This window comes from Ictidomys tridecemlineatus, chromosome 2 (assembly GCF_052094955.1).
Source record: "Ictidomys tridecemlineatus isolate mIctTri1 chromosome 2, mIctTri1.hap1, whole genome shotgun sequence".
In the NCBI taxonomy this organism is placed as follows: domain Eukaryota; kingdom Metazoa; phylum Chordata; class Mammalia; order Rodentia; family Sciuridae; genus Ictidomys; species Ictidomys tridecemlineatus.
Window position 1 is genome coordinate 155077090 of NC_135478.1, and position 22999 is coordinate 155100088.

Consider the following 22999-nt stretch of genomic DNA (forward strand, 5'->3'; position numbering starts at 1 on the left):
TAAAGAACAGGCAAAACTGGATGGTGTTAAAAGGTAGTTACTGCTGGGAACAGGGAAGAGGTACAAGTGAACTTTCTGAGGTGGTGAAAATGTTCTCCTTCTTGCTTTGGGAGGTGTTTACATGTGGTGTAGATAACAGTCTTAGGGTCTGTGCATATTATTCTATGTGCCTCAGTTTATAAAAAAAGTTATTGTGGTTGGAACATAGACCACAAAATAGAGAGGAGAAATGTTATGGATGAGACCTGAAATACACATGAGGGTAAGCACACAGAGCTTATGAATCCTGTTAAGATGACAATCTTTATGCTTATAGAAATGGAAGGGCGTGGGAGAGTTTTAAACAGAAGCACAACCACATTTGCTTAATCCCTTCTCTCTCTCTCTCTCTCTCTCTCTCTCTCTCTTTTAAAGAGCTTCCTGATTATAGAAACTAGAATAGAAAGGACACATATGGATATGTGAACAAGTAAGGAAAGTAAATTAAGTGTTTAGATGAAAGATCAAGGACTGAGTGATATAGTTTGGACTGAGAGATACAAACAAAATTGATTATATGCTCAAGTTATCATCTCTTTGGATGCCTGTCATTTTATTTTCTAGGTAAAATCCTACATATCCTTCCACCTTGTCTCAATTGTCACTGATTCGGTGATTTGTTCCTTGGTCCTTAGTCTTCTTTCATCGTGAAAGATATTATCTCAATCTTATCAAGTAATGTATACTGTATCTGATCAAATAACTTATACCTGATTGTCAAGTAACATACGTTCTTCCTGTTTTTCATACTCGATTCTATTGTAGGAATAAAACTCTCATATCCATGTCTTAATCTTTGGAACCTGTGAATATGCTATCTTGCAAGGCAAAACTGACTTGGTAGATGTGGTCGCGGTTATGGACCTTGAGGTCAGGAAATGATCCTATTTTTCCCTGATGAGTCCAGTCTAATCACAGAAGCCCTTAAAATCAGAAACCTTTTCTCACCATAGTCAGAGATAGATATGATGACAGAAGAAATGTCAGAGAGATGGAAATTACTAGCTTTGAGGATAGAGGAAGGAGGTCAGGAGCCAAGTGATGCAGGCAGCCCCTTAAGCTGGAAAAGGTGAAGGAACAAAATCTCCCCTAGAACCTTCAGCAAGGACTGCAGTCCACCACTACCCCACTTAGCCAGTGAGACCTGTGTCAGACTTCCAACCTACAGAACTTTGTGTTAAGTTATTACATTTTGAGTATTTTTTTTTTTGCAGCAGCAGCAGTAGAGAATTATTACAATCTCCAAGTAGATGAATGTTTTGAAGACTGCGAAGTAGCTTTGTGAACTTGCTCTTAGCACTTTGACACAGAAAGAATCAGAGTATGTCTGAAAGTGAATGAACTCAGTGTTCTCACATGTTCTCCTCATGCTGCATGTTGGAGGATGGTCCTGTAATCAATGAGTATCACTTCCATTCCTTTCTCTGCCCTTGAATGCAATCCCTTTTCCACTCAAACAGATATTTTGTGCAATACCTACCCCTCTTAGTATGTTTTCTCAGGCAAACCACCTATATGACATTAGAATACTATGGATTCTAGTTAGCTAACATATTCTGAAAATGGACATTGTCAATTTGTACTACACAAAAAAAGTAAATCACACATTTTGAAAAATCCCACAAAAATATAAAAACATGTTTTCCTGTAAAGATAGTAAACATTGAGATAAGTAGAGCTCATGTAGCATTACGAAATGCTGTTACAATTTTAACAATGCTTTTTCTTCTAATGGATGCTTTTACTCATTCAGTAAATATGTTTATTATCTACAATGTATTACACACTATAAAAGTCTTTGAGTTAGATCAGCTCACCATAGAGTAGTTAATTTAATCATTTTTATTACTTAGTCCTTATTTATTGGACTCTTATTTTTAGTGACTACATTGCTGATTTAACCAAGTTAAACCTAAAGATGCTACCTGTGTTCTTATATTATAGATCTCTATATCATGAATAGTGTATCGGGGAAAGAAAAAAAACAGCAAATTGAGGAAAAAGGAAAATGATAAGAATAATAATAAAAATCAGCCTTTACTGAGGAATTCCTTGTGTCAAGTGTTAAGTTCTTATAATGTGCTCTCATTTTATCTTCATAGCCCTGTGAAAATTTCCTCTAGTTTTAAAAACAGAAAATACAATTTAGAGACATTAAGTAACTTGCCCTTGAGTACACAATTATTAAATGCAGAAGGCCTAGGCAAGCTGACTCTAGAGTTGAGCTCCAGTCTTCTTCTACAGTGGCAAGAGGATGGGAATACAGGGACAGAGCAAAGACGAGATGGGAAGCTAAACTTATCAGACATCTCATTTTACTTATGGCTCTATTTGGTTTTTTTCAAAATAAATGCTGTTTTACAAGGAATTTAGAATGGAATGGCTAAAATACACAATAGGGCATTGAATTTATTCCCTGATATACCAAGTCCAATTTCATACATACCTAAGGACTATATTAGACACTGAAAGCAGATAAAATCATGGCTCTGGGCAGAGGAGGAAAGACAAAGAGAGCATGGATTGCTCTTTTCTTTCACCAGGAGATTCTAAATCTCAACTTTTCAACTAAGGCTTTATTGACACTAAGAGAAAATTAAAAATGAAATTTATTTTAGAATGTTTGCCTACTTAGGTACACATGTGCTCAAAATAATGGCATAGAGAAAAAATCAGAAACCTGCATAATTTGTGCAATATTACCTTCTGGAAGCCTTAGAGACATAATCCCAATGAATGGGATATTTGGACAAATTCATGTTTCTAAGTATATTAGACATGAATTTGTACTTACTAATGGTTTGTATTTCTATGTAAATCACTGGATTGAGGAAAATGGAGTCATTAATATCCTCAGAGGCACTGACAAGCCATTCAAAGCTCAGGCAAATGATGCATATGATTTTTCAGTTTATTGTTATACTTTTAAAAGTATGAACAAGTTAGTTACTGAAAAAAACAAGAAACAAAATACCAAGACTTGGACTCATACATTTTCTCATGGTTCTGTATTATATAATGACTTGAAACCATCTCTTTCATGAGAAAAGTTGCCAAAAATGGAACGTTAAATGATTAAATAAACAATCATTCCAGACTCCATTTAAAAACTTTAAGATGATTTACACTATAATCAACAGGTCATACTGACATTTGAAAATCTAACTTTCAGTTTTTGCTTTGCATTTAAAAAAAAAAAGAGAGACAGTTAGGAATTTCAGAGCGTAAATGTGCTCCTAAAAACTTGAGAGTCGATCACCCTCAAGTTTTGATTGCCAGAGAGAACTTTTCTTGATTTTCATCACAGCCTGAACTGGTATCCAAGAATAAATCTGAGTATATTACTAACCCGTCCAATAGAAGTGTTTTGAAACAGCTATCTAACAAATGTAGACTACAAATCTTTCAAAAGTACACTTTCTTAGTAAACAAGAAAAAAACTCTAATATTACAGTTTTTGCTTCGAAACAATATGCTACATATAAACAGGCCTATCTATTTAAATCTTTAAAAATATATCTGGGACCTGCTCAGGGATGGTCTTGCTTTTTTTTTTTTTCTTCCTGAACCATCAATGACTTTTCCCCATTCAAATTCTTTGCCACCCTAAAATTGTGTTTGAAAACTGTATCAGTTAAACATCCACAAGACAAATTCCCACATACCAGCCTTTTGCTAATAATTTGTTCTTCAAGGTCCATCAGTGTAGGTATAAAACTGAAATGACTTTTTGCACCGTGTTGTCACCCTCCCCCATCCAAGAAAAATGAACAGAAAATACTTACAATGGTTCTTAGCCAGGAGCATTTTATCCCTTATTCACTAGTGGTAAATGAGTCAGATATGAGTTGGCCAGGAAAAGAGCTGCTTTACCCAAAATCTTAGTATGAAATGAGTCATCTCACTCCAAACACCAATATATCCTCCAAAATAACTGGCAAGAATTTCCTATAAAAAGAACCTTGCCTTCACTCTTTTCCATCCATTTAGGTCTCTGATTTTTCTAATTTTTCAATTTCCTGCATGTTCATAATATTGCATTTATAACAAAAGCCAGGAACATTTCCACCTCTTTATCTTATTTTGAAAATCATCTTTGCCTATTGAATAGGGGAACAATTTTGATAGCATTCCTCTGAAAAAACTAACAGCTCTGTGACTTTCAAGGACTTCCCCCCCCCTCTCTCTCTCATGCATTCATGGTTCATCTGAAATGCAAGAGCCAGTTCTAGAAGAATTTTTTCTTTTCCTCTTCTGAGAAAAGGAGTTCAAAGCCACAGAAAATATTTCAAGCAAAATCATTTTTCTTCCCACAAGAAAAATCAATCACTTTAGATATAATCTGTTCAAAACTGATAAATGAGTATGAAAGCAGACAACAAACTTCAACTCTGCTTTCCTGCACAGCAGGACATTAACATTTCCATTTGCTCTCTGCCATCAGATGAAGCTTAAAAATCACTCTGGATTGAAACTGAGGTTAAGTCCTGTAGATCATCAGGAGTCAACACACTATTCACCTGAGGATCAACAAGTGTGCTTATGAAGCCAATTCTTGCCAATGTGCTGAGATTTTTTTTTTGTATTACTTGGGGCTCATAAAATCAATTATTATTGCTAATTATTCTAAGCTCTGCAATTTAATGGACAAAATTACGGACAATTCATTTCACTGAGGTTGGAATTTAGCCTCGTTTTTCTATATTAAATGAATTCTAGAGAATAGCTATGCTCCTTTTATATTCAACAGTAACAGATGTTAGTTTCCTCAGTTTTATAGCCCTCAGATGACAGACAACTAACTGTTTTTGGCCTTGGGAATAATTGCAACACCTTTGGATTATGAACTTGGTTCACTTCTTAGCTGGAAACAGCAGGGGGTTCGTTCATATTATCAAAGACATAAAAGAAAAAAAAATTTCCCTGTGCTTAAAAAATCATAAGAAAATGACTTCTAATTCAAGCAATATACATTTTTTTTCTCTACTGATAATCTGCTCCTTAGTGCTCAGAATAAGAGAAAATACCTGCGTAAAATTGAAATCTCTTATTCAGTTTATCTTGTGCTCTTGGCCAAAACAAGATGTTAAATCCATTAAACTCTGAGTATCCAGTAAAAGCAAGAAAGCTAGAATTGTTCAAATTTGTGCATTCTCGGGAAAATTGCCAACTTATGCACTAGTAGCAGGATCTGTGTAATTAATGGTGATGTTATTGATGGAGGGAATCTGATTTTCTTCTCAGAAGCAATTTAAGAGTATAAACTGGCAGAACTTTAGCAAACCCTTTCCTGATTCACTTTCTCATTGAGGAAATAAGACCTTGAAGTCAGCCATAGAAAGTACCAATGTCAATGTACATTTGTGGTGACTTTGGTCATGGTAGACTTTAAAGAAATCCTGAATGTAGCACTGTCCATAGAATACAATGATGGACCCAAAAAGGCACAAACTGACAAAGATTCCTTAATAAGACAACAAGGGAGCCCAATCTTAGATTGACCTTTAGTTTTTTTTCCCCAGAAAGCTATGTTCCTATGAAGTTGAACAGAGACCAATTCCTTCCTATAATGTGAAGTAAAGTAAGACTCAAGTCCACACTCAGTCCACACATGCTCTGTCTCCTTTGCAGACAACTTCCACATTCATCCAGTTGCTGGACCTCAAGAACAATCACAATGGACAAAGTGCGAATGCATTTTTGGCTAGTCACTGCCTCACATTACCTCCAGCTTCTGCTCTCCTCTTTCCTTTGTTATATGAGGAATTTCAAAATGATGAGAGGAAGAAAAAGAACATCTGGAAAAACAGAAATAACTAGGGAAAGAATTAAGGCCACAAGCAGCTCTTTCCATAATGATCTGCACTAAATTACCCAACCAGGAGTGATTTTTCTCACCGACTATCTCATTCTCTCTAGTTCTCTGTGAACTGCAACCACATGCTCCAGGTCTGTGTTTCCCATGAAGAACAAAACAATTGAATTTTCTATAACCCAAAGCATGTGCTCTGGCATCTGTGGTTTTGGAGAAAACAGGTGGAGGAAGTGGAGGAGACAGGTGAAGGAAAACCAGGAGCAAGGTTCATGAACATCAGAGATGAGCCTGGATGTTACTGACCCACATGATTCCCCACACTGGATTCATACCTGCTGTCTTCCTGAGCAAAGGGCTGTTCCACATCCACCGTCAGGGAGGCCAGAGCAGAAACGGTCTCTGTCTCTTCTTGCAACTGAGCGCCAGGCAGAGCACAACCCCTTGGCACAGCCATCATCCTTACTGACTTCCAGTACTTGCCTAGAAAAAACATCCATCATACTTTATAGGAATTTTGGTTAGAGCAGTAGTAATAAGAACACTCAAATAGATCCAACTCAGAACAGTTGTTAAAATTCCCCCTGTTATACACAGTTGTAATTTGGTTCCTTAACTCTTATGATTAAGTGGGTTTTTTTTTATATAAGAATGTTAAGTTGTGATGAATTCATATTCCCAAGTTTAAATCTCTCTTGCTCTAAAAGTAATACAGTGAGGGATAATCCATGATCTAATGAACTCACTATAAGACTGACAGCTGTCTGTACAACTAAGTAAGCAAACTCTAGGCACCATTTCCCCCCCCCCCCCCCCGGGGAAGCCCTTGAGAGACCTGGAGGTAGAAGTTTCCTGGAAAAAATGAATGAAATAGTAATGTTAAAAATTACTACTTGAACCACTAACTTTTTAAAAATGAAGTTGGAGTATTAAAGAAAAAAAGCAAAGCCCAGCAATGCCAGCATGAATCAAATGGCAGCTTTGCCAGAACAATTGGGCTTGTTAGTCCTGGATGTTCTCTTTTTCAACCTCAGGGTGTGTACTAGAACAATAATTGACTGAAAACTTTAATATATGCACTGGCTGATGTTGGAATCCATCCATGTGTCATATTGATATTTCTTTTTGTGAGACAAGGCAGAAAAGGAGAATAAGAGGAAAATAGTCATTTCATGAGAACATGCTAGTGGGCTAAATATAAAAGAGCAGAGGCAAAGCCCTTCTTGCAGCCCCTAAGCTTTTTTTTTTTTTTTTTTTGGTGTGTGTGTGTGAAATGTTGAGTCTCAAATTAAAGCCGGAAAATCTCCCTAGATGCTGACATGACTCATCAGGTTAGAACTATCTTTACAACTTGACCAATTAGATGGAAACTTGGCATGCTGAGGATTTGCTTATTTCAAATAAAAAAAAAATAAAGTCTTGCTTGAGTGCAAAAGGAAGATAGATGAATACTGGACTACAAAGTAAGCTAACTGGGCTCTGGACCCAGCTCTGCCTCTGGATATCCCTATCATGCTTATGGGCCTGCTAGGACTTTATATCTGCTTCTTCCAAGATGAGGATTGCTTCAAATATTTTCCAGCTCAAATACTCTTTACTGTTTCACAAAGGAATGAATGTCACATTAGGGAAAGAGACTCAGTCTCCCTGTGCATTCTGCATGCCAAAAACACTCTCTGACATAAGTGTCCACACTACTTACGGTGATCATCTACTATGTCCAAAGTCTGAAAGTCACAAATGTTTTAATTTGAATCAAACATTAGTTATGTCAATGAATCCACAAACAAATATTTTTTGGAAGCTGAGACTATGCTAGATGTTGGTATCACAAAGAGGCTCCTAATCCTAAGAAATCTATTCTGGTTGAGTTAACCCAACTAGTTAACAATGGCATATCTGTGTGTAAAAATTCCATATTATCCTTGGGAGGGAATAAACACAATGAAGAGTCTGGCATGTAATTAATGACTGCTATTGTAGGCAAAGGCAAACTAACACAATCTTGATCAACATGCCCATGATCTTGGACTTCAACCTTGTACTTATAAGTAGAAGAGGTACATAATCAGATTAATGTTTTAAGAAGATTTCTCTGGAAAGATCATGGATGATGGATCAAAAAGTGATGAGGATAGTGGCAGAAAAGACCAATTTTACATCCTGGCAAAAGTCCAGGTAGTAAATCAAGATGGAATAGAAATGAGAAGATGAATTAGGGACCTTTAGGAGGTAAGCAATGGAAATATATCTTGGCTTTTTCTTCAGTATTCCTCACATCTCTCAAACCTGAAACTTTGTCCTTGAATTGATAATTTCATTGTAAGTGCCTAATTACTCTAGAATACAATGACATTATTATCCTACCCAACTTGGAAATGCTGTAACCATCAATTAGTTTAGTAAATAGAGTTGCAATGAGTTTCACAAAATGTCACTAAGCACTACTTTAGCACATTATATTCACAAAGCTGGTGATGTGGGATGGCATTCTTTGCTTGTTCTCTGGAGTGACAAGTGCGGGGACTCTGACAAACACACCACAAATAACTGATGATTGATGGTCAAATTATGTTATAAAAACTACAGGGAGCAGACACTAGCACTACTGAACACCTAATATATGTCAAAGACTGTGTTATAGGGATTTTTAACATTTCTAATTTGTTTTTATTTAATCTTCATGACAACTATGTAATGTTGGATAATTTTTTCAAAGGTCACATTGCTCAGGATCAGATGAGCTTTAATTCTTTCCCAGGATGGATTAATTCACAAATCTCTTCCTTTATACTTTGCTGTCCTCCTCCATCTTCCACCCAGTACACACAAAAATATTCTCAATATATGAAAATCTTGACTTAAAAGTATCGTACACATTACAGATTCTTCACTTTACCAGAAAAGAAATATCATGCTATCTTTGTTCCTAAGATATGTGACTCCACACACTTTTTTTTTGGAATTTCTGGTGTTTTTTTTTGTTTTGTTTTTTGCACAAAGAAAGACCACCATGTTCAAACTTGTTTTTTTCTACACTTTATTTTAGTTTGGATATGTAGTGTTTCCCCAAAATTACATGTGTGAGACAAAGAACGTTCAGTGGTCAAATGATTAGGTTGTGAGAGTTATAGCCTAACCAGTGAGTTAATTCACTGGTATGGATTAACTAGGTGGTAACTAAAAGCAGGTAGGTGTGGTTGGAGGAGGTGTGTCACTAGGGGCATGTGTTGGGGATTATATTTTGTCCTGGTGAACAGAGCTCTCTCTCTGCTTCCTGGTGGCCAAGTTCTGAGATGCTTTCCTCCACCATGCCCTTCTACCATGATGTTCTGCCACACTGAAAACCAGAGCTTTGAAGTTGGCCAGCTGTAGACTGAGACATATGAAGCCATGAGCCAATATAAAATTCCTCCTCTAATTGTTCTTGACCCATCATTTTGGTCACAGTGACAAAAAAGCAACTAAAGCACTTCATTTCTCATAACCTTGTACTATTGCAAGTACTAAGTTACCAGGTAAGTCACCAATGAATCTATGATACAACTGGAGATCAATGCTCATTGAAAAGTATAAATAAAAAGTACATAAAGGTGGAGCTCTGAATTAAAATACAAATTTTTCAGATTGCGAATCTTATGCTAATTTTAGGAAAGTCATGGAATCACTATGAAGAACAGTCTCCATATTTACAAAATAATGGCACTGAATTTAATGATTATGAAAGATTTAATTCTGCTCTAATTCTCAGTAATGGTGATTCTTCTAATCTAGTTAACAAATCACTCTTGGATATTATCATACATTTGTTATGTCAAAAAAGCATTAAGTTTCTATGAGCCTATGAACCCGCAAAGAGGTTATTAAGTATTGACTTTCTGCTGAGAGCCATTGCCAAGTAGGAATGATGCATGGCAATTTCTTTGTCAGCCTACTCCATGTTGCTTAGAGGAAGGACTCTCCATTGTGGAAATGGGCTTGCTTTTGGATCCAGGTCATTTTCAATGACATTGCATGTATGCTTGAGTAAGGTGACCTTGCTCAAGAACCAGGGCGGATCCAGGTTTAGGGTGTATCCTGCTGGGATTAGGGAGTATCCTGCTCCTTGGTTTTAGGGAGGTTCCAGGTTTAAGGTGTACCCTGCTGGGAATAGGGTGTATCCTGGTGCCTCAAGCGCCCGCCTGCTCCTTGAGTTCCCGTTGAGTTCTTGCGGGATTCAGAAAGTATTTGGGATTCAGAGCCTGGTGGAGTACGTGAATTTTGCCCAGAATGTGGATTTCCCCAGAACGTGTGTAGAGTGCCGGTGTGAGTTCGGGAATAAAGAATTGCTGTTTGAATCTGCAAGGCTGTGAGTGGCTTGTGATTTTGTGCCCAGCCAGACTGCGGCAACTTTCAGATAATGACATATCTACAATGACCAAGGACTTTCATTTTCAAGCAGTGTAAATTTTTCCTCAAGAAAACTCCTGGCCATAAATAACAAACAATTTTGCTCCCAAAAGACAATGAAAAGGCATGCATTCTTAAGATTAATCTTTAGGAAGAATGACTGACAATGATCCTTCAAATTTTGACCTATAAGTATGTGAGTAGTAGGAAGGATTTTAAATAGTTGAGATGTTTTTGGATAAAATTTAATGTGTATAAAATATTCTGCTGTTAGGATCAAATAATAGAAGTTTGGCTCTAATCCAAATATGTGAGGTTCCTGACTTAGAATTTAAAGATTTTAAATTCAATTTGGCCTTTAGCAAGATGTAAAAAAAAACAAGAAAAATGTTCTACATCAATAATGTACTTATAGACCACTATCTATGTTCACAAAAGAGAAAAATTAAAATGCAAGTAGGTATAACACAGACTATGCAATATGTGGACAACTCAGACCCCATAATTTATGGGTTATATTTTCATGTGTTGTGTGGGGTTTTTTTCTTTCAGAAACAGATGTTCAAGAAACTCATATCTATTGGCATGGGAATAATAATGCCATTAGCACATAAGAGAAATGAACCAAACGTTATGAGTAGAGTTCTCAGGAGTTGCTATTCATAACGTAAAATATTAGCAACCGGCACCACTGAGTTGCTCTCCTATGGCAATAAAACTGGCAAAAGAGAGGAGTTTTCCATTCAAACTGGAGTGCACACTCCCTCTTCAGTCATATCCTTTATCCTTATTCGCTTTTCCCACTATGTAAATCTTCCCACTTTTCAGCACTTTTTAAAAGAACTACTCAGCCCTCATTATTCTGCATTTTTGTTTTATCTGGCAAAGGTAAAGCAAAGAATGAATGCACAATAAAGGTACGAGGTAGATAGTGGAATGAGGACAGTCGAGATCTGGGGTGGGAACCACAGATGGAATTTCACTGGGTCAGATAGGAGTCAAGAGAGGGCATCTTATGGGTGGGTACTGTGTAATCAGACTTAGGGAAAAACCATAACACTTCTGGTAATGAACAATTTGGTAAAATAATAGTTGTCAACTTATGCAAGTCTGTCTTAGAAATAAAGTGTTCACCAAATGTTTTCCCAATCAAAGCCTCCGGACAATTAAAAAATCACTTGACCCTCAAGTGTCCCGTTCCATCATCATTTGGGAGCCTCAGAGTCATGCCTTCTGATTATTTTTTTTTAAAAAACTTCTCGCCATTAGAATGATACTGCCTATCATCTTTACACACCATGTTCTCATAGAAAAAGAAAAAATACTAAATTAAACCTCTTCCTGTCCTCCTCAACCTTAGAGTTTATCAACGCCTAGGGTTTATGAGAGACCCAGGCTTGTAGATTCTCTAGAGATTCTTAATACTTAATTGAACCCATTTTGTCCCAATGCCCCAAATGTGGAACACCTAGAAAAATTTAAATATAGTATATAATATATAATTATATAATGACAATAATTATACTGTAGTGATATTAATTAATATAATAATTTATACAAGCTCTGCATTATCATTTCCAACCTATTTTAATGCACCTATGTCAATTTCCTTGAAATACTATAGAATCCAAAACATGGGACTTAATGGTTAAGATTTTTTTAGCTAAATGAAGAACTTTATCAGGATCTAAAACATTGTATAAATGTAAAGATAAAAAATGCATTGAAAATTGGTGTAAAAATTGAGTAACCCAGTAATTAAATTTTTCAACCATATTGAGATAATTTTGAGGTTAAGTGGAGCCAAGGATAAAATTTACATTATGAAAATATTTGTTTATTCATCAAAAAATTATTTTTAATTTAGACCCATGGAATAGTCCTATTCAAAGCTTACTTTCACACGAATATTCAGCTTTAAGATGCATAAATAAAATCTGCTTAATTCATGTATCTCAAGGCACAGAAACCAGTATATTTATAGTGATTATACAAATGTTAGAAAATAAAATAAACATAATTATCCTTGGTAGATATTCATGTATGATAGTTCTTTTGTGGCTATATTGTTCACCTACAATATCACTAATATTTTTATAAAGAATAAGCTTTTTGTTTCAAAGGAATCCAAATATTTTAGATTTTTTTTTTCAAAAAACTGCTTACAATTTTTTTTAAAGTTAAAATTTTACAGTTAACTTGAAACTTTTGGTGTCTTTAATTTTTCTTTTCAAGAGACAGTAATAATTTTGGTTGAGAAATACTATCTCTACAAACCTGGAAAACTCAGAGCAACTTCTACTAAATGGGATTGTTTTCATATCCAGTTTTTAAGATATTGAAATAAGTACTGTATTCCAAAAGTTTTCAGGACTACCATCTTTTTTTTTCTCCTTTCAAAATAGAAATCATCTTTGTCAAATATTTTATAAGGCAAAACAATAAAAAGTTTCCTATTTATGAATCTACAAAATTTTACAAATCAGATGGAGAAAAACTTTCTGACATTTTTTACTTCATTCCATTCCAGATCATCAAATATGAATTTATATAACTGTAGGAGTTTGATCAAAGATTCTATCTACACATAGAGTTCTTAAATAAATAAAATTTTGTGCATGATTTGAGCATTTATCCTTTCTCAATTATTTCCTTGCTTTAATAAGGATCAATTTAAATGTGTTTCTTCTTGCAAGCACTATTTACTGTCATTGAAGTTCTCCAAAATCTTCGAAAACATATTTTTGCTCCATTTGGTAACTGTTTATTACCAGCTTCATTGAGCTATAGTAACACTGAATAAAATTTGCTAATATTAGGATTCAATTAAGATGATGCTTGTTGACAAATGTATGCAGTCATATAATAGGTATAATAATTAAAATGCAGAATATTTTCATCACCCTGTAAAGTTCCCCTTGACCCTTTGGAATCTATTCCATACTCTCCTTCCTTCTTGACCTTTGTCAACCACTGAAATTCTGCACCATATTTTTATTTTTTCTTGAATTTGATATAAATGGGACCAGATAGTACAGTTTTGACTTCTTTCACTTGACATAATACTTTTGGAACTAATTTTTTTTCTATCATCTATACCTTTGTTTCTTTATATGTAATATAATTTTAATTAATTCATTCATTCATTTAATTAGGTATACATGAGAGCAGAATACATTTTGATTAATTGTACACAATTGTAGCACAACTTCAATTTCTCTGGTTGTACACAATGTAGCATCGCACTATACGTGCAGTCATACATGTACCTAGGGTAATGATGTCTATCTCATTCCACCATCTTTCCTGCCCACAACCCCCCTCCTCTTTACTCCCTCCCCTTTGCCCCATCAAATTTCCTCCATTTTTCCTCATACCCCCCACCCACAATATAGATCAGCATCCACTTATCAGAGAAAACATTCGGCCTTTGGTTTTTTGGGATTGGCTTACTTTGCTTAGTGTGATATTCTCCAACTCCATCCATTTACCTCCAAATGCCATTATTTTATTCTTGTTTAAAGCTGAGTAATATTCCATTGTGTATATATACAATAGTTTCTTTATCCATTCATCTATTGAAGGGCATCTAGGTTGCTTCCACAGTTTAGCTATTGTTAATTGTGCTGCTATAAACACTGATGTGGCTGCATTACTATAGTATGCTATAGTAATGCATTAAGTTCTTTCGGTATAGACCGAAGAGTGGGATAGCTGGGTCAACTGGTGGTTTGATTCCAAGTTTTCTAAGGAATCTCCATACTGCTTTCCAGATTGGTTGCACCAATTTTCACTCCCACCAGCAATGTACATCCTTGACAACATTTGTTGTTGTTTGTGTTCTTGATAACTGCCATTCTGACTGGCATGAGCTGAAATCTTAGAGTAATTTTGACTTGCATTTCTTTAATTACTAAAGATATTGAACATTTTTTCATATATTTGTTGATTGAATGTACATCTTCTTCTGAGAAGTGTCTGTTCAGCTCCTTACCCCATTTATTGATTGGGTTGTTTGTTTTATTGGTGTTAAGATTTTTGAGTTCTTTAATCCTGGAGATTAGTGCTCTATCTGATGTGCATGTGGAAAAAATTTTCTCCCAAAATGTAGGCTCTCTCTTCTGCTCGTTGATTGTTTCTTTTGCTGAGAAGAAGATTTTTAGTTTGATCTGATCTATCCCATTTATTAATTCTTGATTTTATTTCTTATTCTTTAGGAGTCTTGTTAAGGAAGTCAGGGCCTAATCCAATGTGTTGAAGATTTGGACCTACTTTTTCCTCTGTTAGGTGTAGGATCTCTGGCCTAATTCATAGGTCCTTGATCCACTTTGAGTTGAGTTCTGTACATGGTGAGAGATAAGGGTTTATTTTCACTTTGGTGCATATGAATTTTCAGTTCTTCCAGCACCATTCATTGAAGAGGCTATCTTTTCTCCAATGTATGTTTTTGGTGCCTTTGTCTAGTATGAGATAACTGTATTTATGTGGTTTTGTCTCTGCATCTTTTATTCTGTACCTTTGGTCTACATGTCTATTTTGTTTCCAATACCATACTGTTTTGCTAGTTTGCTTTGTAGTATAGTTTAAGATCTGGTATGCCTCTTGCTTCACTCTTCTTGCTAAGGATTGCTTTGGCTATTCTGTATCTTTTATTTTACCAAATGAACTTCATGATTGCTTTTTATATTTCTATAAGAAATTATGTTGGGATTTGAATTGGAATCACATTGAATCTGTATAGAGCTTTGGGTAGTATGGCCATTTTGATAATATTAATTTTGCCTATCCAAGAGCATGGGAGAGCTTTCTATCCTTTAAGGTCTTCTTCAATTTCTTTCTTTAGTATTCTGTAGTTCTTATTGGAGAGGCCTTTCACCTCTTTTATTAAGTTGATTCTCAAGTGTTTTTTTTTTTCTTTTGAGGCTATTGTGAATGGAGTAGTTTTCCTAATTTTTTTCAGAGGATTCATCATTGATGTACAGAAATGCATTTGATTTATGGGTTTTGATTTTATGTCCTGCTACTTTGATGAATACATTTACTAGTTCTAGAAGTTTTCTGGATCTTCTAAGTATAGAATCATGTCATCAGCAAATAATGATAGTTTGAGTTCTTCTTTTCCTATTTGCATCCTTTTAATTTTTTTCATCTAATTGCTCTGACAAGAGTTTCAAGGACTATGTTGAATAGAAGTGATAAAAGAGGACATCCTTCTCTTGTTCCAGTTTTTAGAGGGAATGCTTCCAAGTTTTCTCCATTTAGAATGATGTTGGCCTTGTGTTTAGCATTGATAGCTTTTACAATGTTGAGGTATATTTCTACTATCCCTAGTTTTTTTAGTGTTTTGCATGAAAAAGTGCTATATTTTGTAAAATGCGTTCTCTGCATCAATTGATATAATCATGTGATTCTTATCTTTAAATCTATTGATGTGATGAATTATATTCATTGATTTCTGTATGTTGAACCAACCTTGAATCACTGGATAAACCACACTTGAATCATGGTGCACTGTTTTCTCAGTATGTTTTTGTATGCAATTTGCCAGAATTTTGTTGAGAGTTTTTGCATCAATGTTCATCAGGGATATTGGTCTGGAATTTTCTTTCCTTGATGTATCTCTGCCTGGGTTTTGGTAGCAGGATGATACTAGCTTCATAGAATGAGTTTGGAAGGGTTCCTTCCTTTTCTATCTCATGGAATAATTTGAAGAGTATTGGTATTCATTCTTCTTTGTAGATCTTGTAGAATTCAGCTGTGAATCCATCTGGTCCTGGACTTTTCTTGGTTAATAGGCTTTTGATGATGTCTTCTCTTTTCTTGCTTGAAAGTGATCTGGTTAAATTGTGTATGTCCTCTTGACTTAGTTTGGGTTGATCACATGCCTCTAGGAATTTTTCAGTGTCTTTGAAGTTTTCTGTTTTACGGAAGTATAAATTTTTAAAATAGCTTCTAATCGTCTTCTGTATTTCAATAGTTTCTGTCATGATATTTCCTTTTTCATCTCAAATTTTAGTAATTTGACTTTTCTCCCTCCTCCTTTTGTTAGGGTGGCTAAGGGTTTGTCAATTTTATTTATATTTTCAAAGAACCAGGTTTTTGTTTTGTCAATTTTTTGAATTGTTTCTTTCATTTCAATTTCATTGATTTCCACCCTGATTTAAATTATTTCCTTTCTTCTATACTTTTGGTGTTGTTTTATTCTTTTTCTAGGGCTTTGAAATTTAATGTCATATTGTTTATTTGTTGACTTTTTCTTCTTTTTTAATAAATAAATTTGATGCAATGAACTTTCCTCTTAGCCCTGCCTTCATAGTGTCCCACAGATTTTGATAAGTTATATCTGAGTTCTCATTTACCTCTAAGAATTATTTTTATCTCCCTCCTGATGTCTTTTGTTATCCATGTGTCATTCAATAACCTACTGTTTAGTCTCCAAGTGTTGGAGTAGCTTGTCTTTTAACTTTTATCATTGATTTATAATTTCATTCCATTATGGTCTAATAGTATCTCTCTCTCTCTCTTTTTGTATTTGCCAAGACTTTCTTTGTGGCATACATATGATCTATTTTGGAGAAGGATCCATATTTGCTCACTGATAGATGGAATATTCTATAGATGTCTGTTAAGTCCAAATTATTGGTTGTATTATTGAGTTCTATAGTTTCTTTTTCTTAATTTTTGCTTAGAACAACTATCCAGTGGTGAGAATGGTGTATTAAAGTCAACTAGTACTATTGTGTTGTGGTCTATTTGGTCCTTGTATTTGAGAAGAATTTGTTTGACATACATAGATGCCCCATTGTTTGGGGCATAAATATTTATGATTTTTAATGTCTTGTTGATGTATGAATTACTTAAGCAGTATAAAATGTCCTTCTTTATTCCTTTTCACTAGCTTTGGTTTGAAGTCCCCTTTATCTGCTATGAAGATGGAAACTGCTGCTTATTTAGGTGTTCCATGTGAGTGGTATGTTTTATTCCCACCCTTTTACCTTCAGTATGTGGATGTCTTTCCCTGTGAGATGAGTCTCTTGAAGGCAACATATTGTTGGGTCTTTTTTTTTTTTTAAATCCAATCTGTCAGTTTATGTCTTTTAATTGATGAGTTTAGGCCATTCACATTCAGGGTTACTACTGAAATATGATTTGTATTCCCGCATACTTTGGTTATTTTTGGTTTTTAATATGACTTGGTTTCTCCTTTGATTGGCTTTTTCTTTCATGTAGTTCTGCCCTTTTCTGATTTGCATTGTTGTTTTCCATTTCCTTCTCCTGGAATATTCTGCTGAGGATGTTTTCTAGTGCAAGCTTTCTTCCTGTAAATTCTTTTAACTTTTGTTTATCATGAAAAGTTTTTATTTCATTGTCAAATTAGAAGCATAATTTGGCTGGATATACGATTCTTGGTAGGCATCCATTGTCTTTCAGTGCTTGGTATATGTTGTTCCAGGATCTCCTCCTTTGAGGATCTGGGTTGAAAATCTGAGATATGAATTGGTCTGCCCCTACATGTGATCTGATTCCTTTTTCTTGCAGCCTTTAAGATTCTATCCTTTTTCTGTATGCTAGGCATTTTCATTATAATGTGCTTTAGTGTAGATCTGTTTTAATTTTGTACATTTGGTGTCCTATAAGACTCTTGTAGTTAATTTTCCAATTCATTCTTCATGTTTGGGAAATTTTCTGATATTATTTCATTGAAGAAATTGTGCATCCCTTTGGTTTGAATCTTTGTGCCTTCCTCTATCCCAATAATTCTTAGATTTCTTCTTTTGATGCTATCTCATAATTCTTGGATGCTCTGCTCATGGTTTCTTACCATCTTCACTGTGTGGTCATCTTTATTTTCAAGATTGTATATACTTTTCCCTCATTATCTGAGATATTATTTCTTCCAAATGATCTATTCTGTTGATGATGTTTTCTATTGAGTTTTTAAATTTGATTTATTGTTTCCTTCATTTCAAGGATTTCTGATTCTTTTTTCAGAATCTCTCTTTCTTGAAGTTATTTTTTGCTACCTGTATTTGCTATCTTATCTCTTTATTGAAGTGATCAATTTTTGCCTGTATTTGCTCATTTAGGTCTTTCTTTAATTCACATATCATTTTAATTATTGTATATTCTGAACTCCTTCTCTGTCATTTCATCAACTGCACTGTACACGGATTCTGTTATTGTACTGTCCTGGTTTCTGGTTTGTTTGGAGCAATTTTTCCTCTTGTTTTTTTTTCTTCATGTTGTCTATGTGTCTTCCTTTCTTGCAGTGCAGATCTGAGGTATTATAGTTTCTATCCTACAATCTTATAGTGTCCCTACTGATTATCAGTATCTCACCTTGGTGTTGGGCTTCCAGACCCTGCTGGTGTCCCAGGATGGATGCTACTACAACTAAAGTTGGTATAAACAATAGCAGAGTGACTCAAGATAGATGTTGGGTTGTCCCAAGATGGACGCAAATACTTTCAGAGATGGGGCTGAATGGGTGGGCCTTACAATGGCTTTGGACTGCCAGTTATGAGATGTAGCTGTTTCTAATCCCTGTCTGTTTTTGCAAGGTGGAGGCTACTGTGTATGGAGGTCTATGGCAATGGCTGCAGTGTTCCAAGATGGAGGTGGGATAGGCCTGGCTACAAGGTGGGCTCAGGGTTTGGTGCTGTGCCTGACTTGGGCCTGAGTTCAGGCATGGGTTTGCTCATCTTTTAAGAATTGATTATGATGTTCTTCAAGGTGATCGTAATGGTCGATTTGAATTGTCAGATTGATTGGATTAAGAGATGCTGAAGATTAAGAGACTTCTGGGCTTGTCAGTGAAGGTGTGTCTAGGCATGTGGGATAGCAAGCTGAAGTGGAGATCCTCCCTAAGCATGGGCAGCACCGTCCTATAGGTGGGAGGCTTGGAAGGAATAAAAGTTGGATCAAAAAGGAAGCAGCAGCAGATGCAAGCTCCATTCTTTTTGAACAAGTTCTTGATTGCTGCTGTGACTGCCTGAGGATTTCAGATTCTCCCTCCTTTGCTCTTCCAAAGCAGACTTTGCCAGTAATTCTCCAGGGAGTTTCCAGAAGCCTTCAATCTTGAACTGGGGTAGCATAATTGTCCTTCTTGTTCTGTAATGTCACCATTTTGGGATGCTCAGCTACTAGTTCCTCCATCTCTGCAGCCTGCAGAAGGCCACTATGGACTATCCAGCTTCTGGTTATTTAAGCCAATTTAATAAATCCCCTTTTTATAATCATGCCTCCTGTTGGTTCTGTTCCTCTAAAGAACCCTAATTGAGTGATTTCAATTCATTTTTATTCCGCCTGAGATCCACTTGGGTTTCTCTGATCTGTGGATTCATAGATTTTAACAAGTTTGGAAAACTTTTTCCATTATTTCTTCAAATACATACACATATGAACTTTTAAGCTCCAATTTCAGATTTGTTAGACTGACTGATGATGTCCCCATATCACTGATACACTCTTTTTATCAGTTTTTTTTTCTTTCTGTTCTTTACTTTGGACAGACTGTGATACCATGTCTTCAACTTCACTGTTTTATTTTCTTTTAAAGTGTATAATCTGCCATTAATCCATCTCAGTGTGTTTCTTAATTTCGAATATTGTGTGTTTCATCCTTAACTTCTTTGCATGCCTAGGGATTTTCATCTGGATGCTTAGCATTATTAGATTATTTTGTTTTGAAATAGAGTTGGGCATTCTTTTGACATATCATTAATCTACTTGCAATAAGTATAATTCTCTGGAGGCTTCCATGCACTCTTTTTAGGGTGGCTTCCAAGCACCATTATGATGTCTTCCATTATGATGTCTCTATGTGTTACCTTGTGAATCTCCAGGAGGTCTCTCTACTTAGGTTAACGGGATTGAAAACTATTCCCAGTTTTGTAGGAACTCTTTGAATTGCTTAACCTGCTGTTTTCTATTGGTTATATCCTCAGCTTTGTGGAGTTTGAACTCATACCTGTAAACAAGTATTCAGATACATGTAGCTCCCCTGTGTGCATGTGAACTTCATCTCCAAGGTTCTGCCTCTTGAATTCTAGTCACTTCAGTCTCCTCAAACTTCACTCTATTCTCAGCTCAGTAAAACAACTGGACCTTTTTTAGTTTCTTTCTTCTGTGCAGCAACCTAAAATCTTCCACAATAGGAAACTTCCTCATTCAGAAAAGAATATAATAAAATAAAAAGGACTCATTCAGAGAATGATGAAGCCAGTAAGGGAACATATGGATAGAAGAGAAAACGGTTTTTGAAAGAAATCCAGAAATAGGAAGAGGGAAGGGGAAAGTATTTTAAGAAAGAAGGCATGTTCAATAGTATCAAATGTTTTTGAGGGATTAACTGAAATGAGGAGTTAAATTCATATATTGGACAAATACTATGTATCTAGAATGTACACAGTATTTTCTAAATTCAACAATAAGAAAATTAAAATCCCTACTTAAAAAATGAGCAAATTCACCAAAGCAGATATACAGAATCCAAACATGCATAAAAACATTCTCAAAATCATTAGATATATGGAAATTAAAATTAAAAAGAGATATCACTATATACCTATTAGAATGTCTATAAAACAAAGAAACAGTACAAGCAATACCAAGTGAGGATACAGAACAACAGCTTTTACTAGTGGGAATGCAAAAATGATATAGATGCTATGGAAGAACAGATCAGCATTTTCTCATCAAGTTTATAATGAAGTTTCTATAGGACTAGGCAGTCCAACTCCAAGGTACTTACCCAAGAGAAATGAAAACTTACAACTACATAAAAATTTGTATGTGAATGTGGAGAGCAGCTTCATTCACTGTCACCCCAAACTGGAAATGATTCAGGTTATTCAGTAGGTAAATGGACAAAAAAGTTGTGGTTTATCCCTATAATATATACTATACAACAATTCAAAGTACTGAACTCTTGATATAGTCAGAAACATAGATGAATTTTAGTGTATTTTCTAAGACAAAGCATCCAGGCTCAAAATACATATTTTATGATTCCTTTTATATAAAATTTTGGAAAAGGTAAAAAAAAATTTGAATAGAGAATAGATTAGTGATTACCATGGGTTGGGAGTGAGGAGAGCAGATAAGTACAAAAGGAAAGCATGGAGGAATTTTTGGGGTGATGATCTGTGTTAAAACTGTATGGCAGGCAGGGACATGAATGCATGCATTTTTCAATACCCATGTTACTAGTCAACAGAAAGAGTGATTTTTTTTTTTTTTACTGTTTGTAAATTTGTAAAGACAACTAAGACATGTGGGAACCCAAAATGGAAGACACCATAATAAATGAAATTAATTATGTTACAAATGAATAACATTAATACAATGAAAGGAGGGAAATTAAAAAACTAAGGTAGATAAGGTGAGAAAGCAATTATTATGGTTTAAATATGAGGTGTCCTGCAAAAGCTCATATATGAGACAATGCAAGAATGTTTAGAGGTGAAATAATTCGGTTAAGAGAGCCTTAACCTAAACAGAACATTCATCCACTTGAATGGATTCACTGGGTGGTAACTGTACGCAGGTAGGGCGTGACTGGAGTAGGTAGGTCATTGGGGCATGCCTTTGTGGTTTATATTTTGTCCCTGGTGAACAGAGTTCACTCTCTGATTCCTAATGCCATGTCCTGAACTGCTTTCCTCCTTCTACCCTGATGTTCTGCTTCACCTTGGGCCCAGGGCTATGGAGTCAGCTGACCATGGACTGAGACCTCTGAAACTGTGAGTGCCAAATGAATTTTCTCTCCCCTAAACTTGTTCTTTTCAGGTCTTTTGTTCACAGAAGCAAAAACGCTGATAAAACAGCAGTGTTTTGACTAGATACTATAAGACTAAGGACAAAAAGAAGTGAACACAGGGCTGGGGATGTGGCTCAAGTGGTAGCGCGCTCGCCTGGCATGCATGCGGCCTGGGTTCGATCCTCAGCACCACATACAAACAAAGATGTTGTGTCCACCGATAACTAAAAAATAAATATTAGAAATTCTCTCTCTCTCTCTCTCCCTCCCTCTCTCACTCTTTCTTTAAAAAAAAAAAAAAAGAAGTGAACACAAATGTCGAGCTCTAGTTAGAACATGGATTCTTACAGGGATGTGAATCAGCGATTCTGAAACTGCTTTATGTGCATGTAAGAGTTAAAAAATAAGTAGTATACTGTTGATAATGAGAGCCAGATTTCTCACTTTTGGAGAAAGAAATTATAAATAAGGAAAAAGGGAAAGCTAGAATAAACCCTGTGGTATTGGAATTGAGTCAGATATATCAGTAGGAAATATGTTTTAAAAATATATGTAGTTATAATTAGATATGAAAATAAATATAGATGTGTGTATACATGGCTTAGCATAGTCACGTATGTTTCCTGGCTGCATTCACAGAGAGGCCTGGAAGCAATGGCACTCCAGTAGCAATGAGCACAGATCATCGTTTCAAAACAGATTTTTCCATAGAAAGAATCCAAAGCTCCTTGGAGATGAGTGAATTCCAGGTCCAGGGCAGTGTGATGATAACTCTTCTGTGTTTACTTGAAATTGGTCACAGCATACCCAGATATTTTGTTAAACATTATTCTGAGTGTGTCTCTGAGAGGAGTTACTTCTAAATGAGATTAACATTTGAATCAGTGGTCTGAGTAAAACAAATTGCTTTCCCTTGTCCAATCTACTGACGGGGAAACCATTAAGCTGGGACACCCATCTTCTCCCACCATTGTCTTTGGACTTGAACTAGAACTCTG

General features: G+C 35.5%; 1 protein-coding gene across 21 annotated transcripts in view; it reads right to left on the reverse strand.

Annotated features, from left to right (window-relative positions):
* Hdac9 (histone deacetylase 9) overlaps positions 1 to 22999 on the reverse strand; it is an 860512-nt gene that overhangs the window by 13206 nt on the left and 824307 nt on the right. For all 21 annotated transcript variants that reach the window (XM_078040000.1, XM_078040015.1, XM_078040005.1 and 18 more), the window contains one exon: positions 6187 to 6334. In XM_078040000.1, the coding sequence (XP_077896126.1) occupies positions 6187 to 6334 (148 nt within the window). The remainder of the gene's footprint in view (positions 1 to 6186; positions 6335 to 22999) is intronic.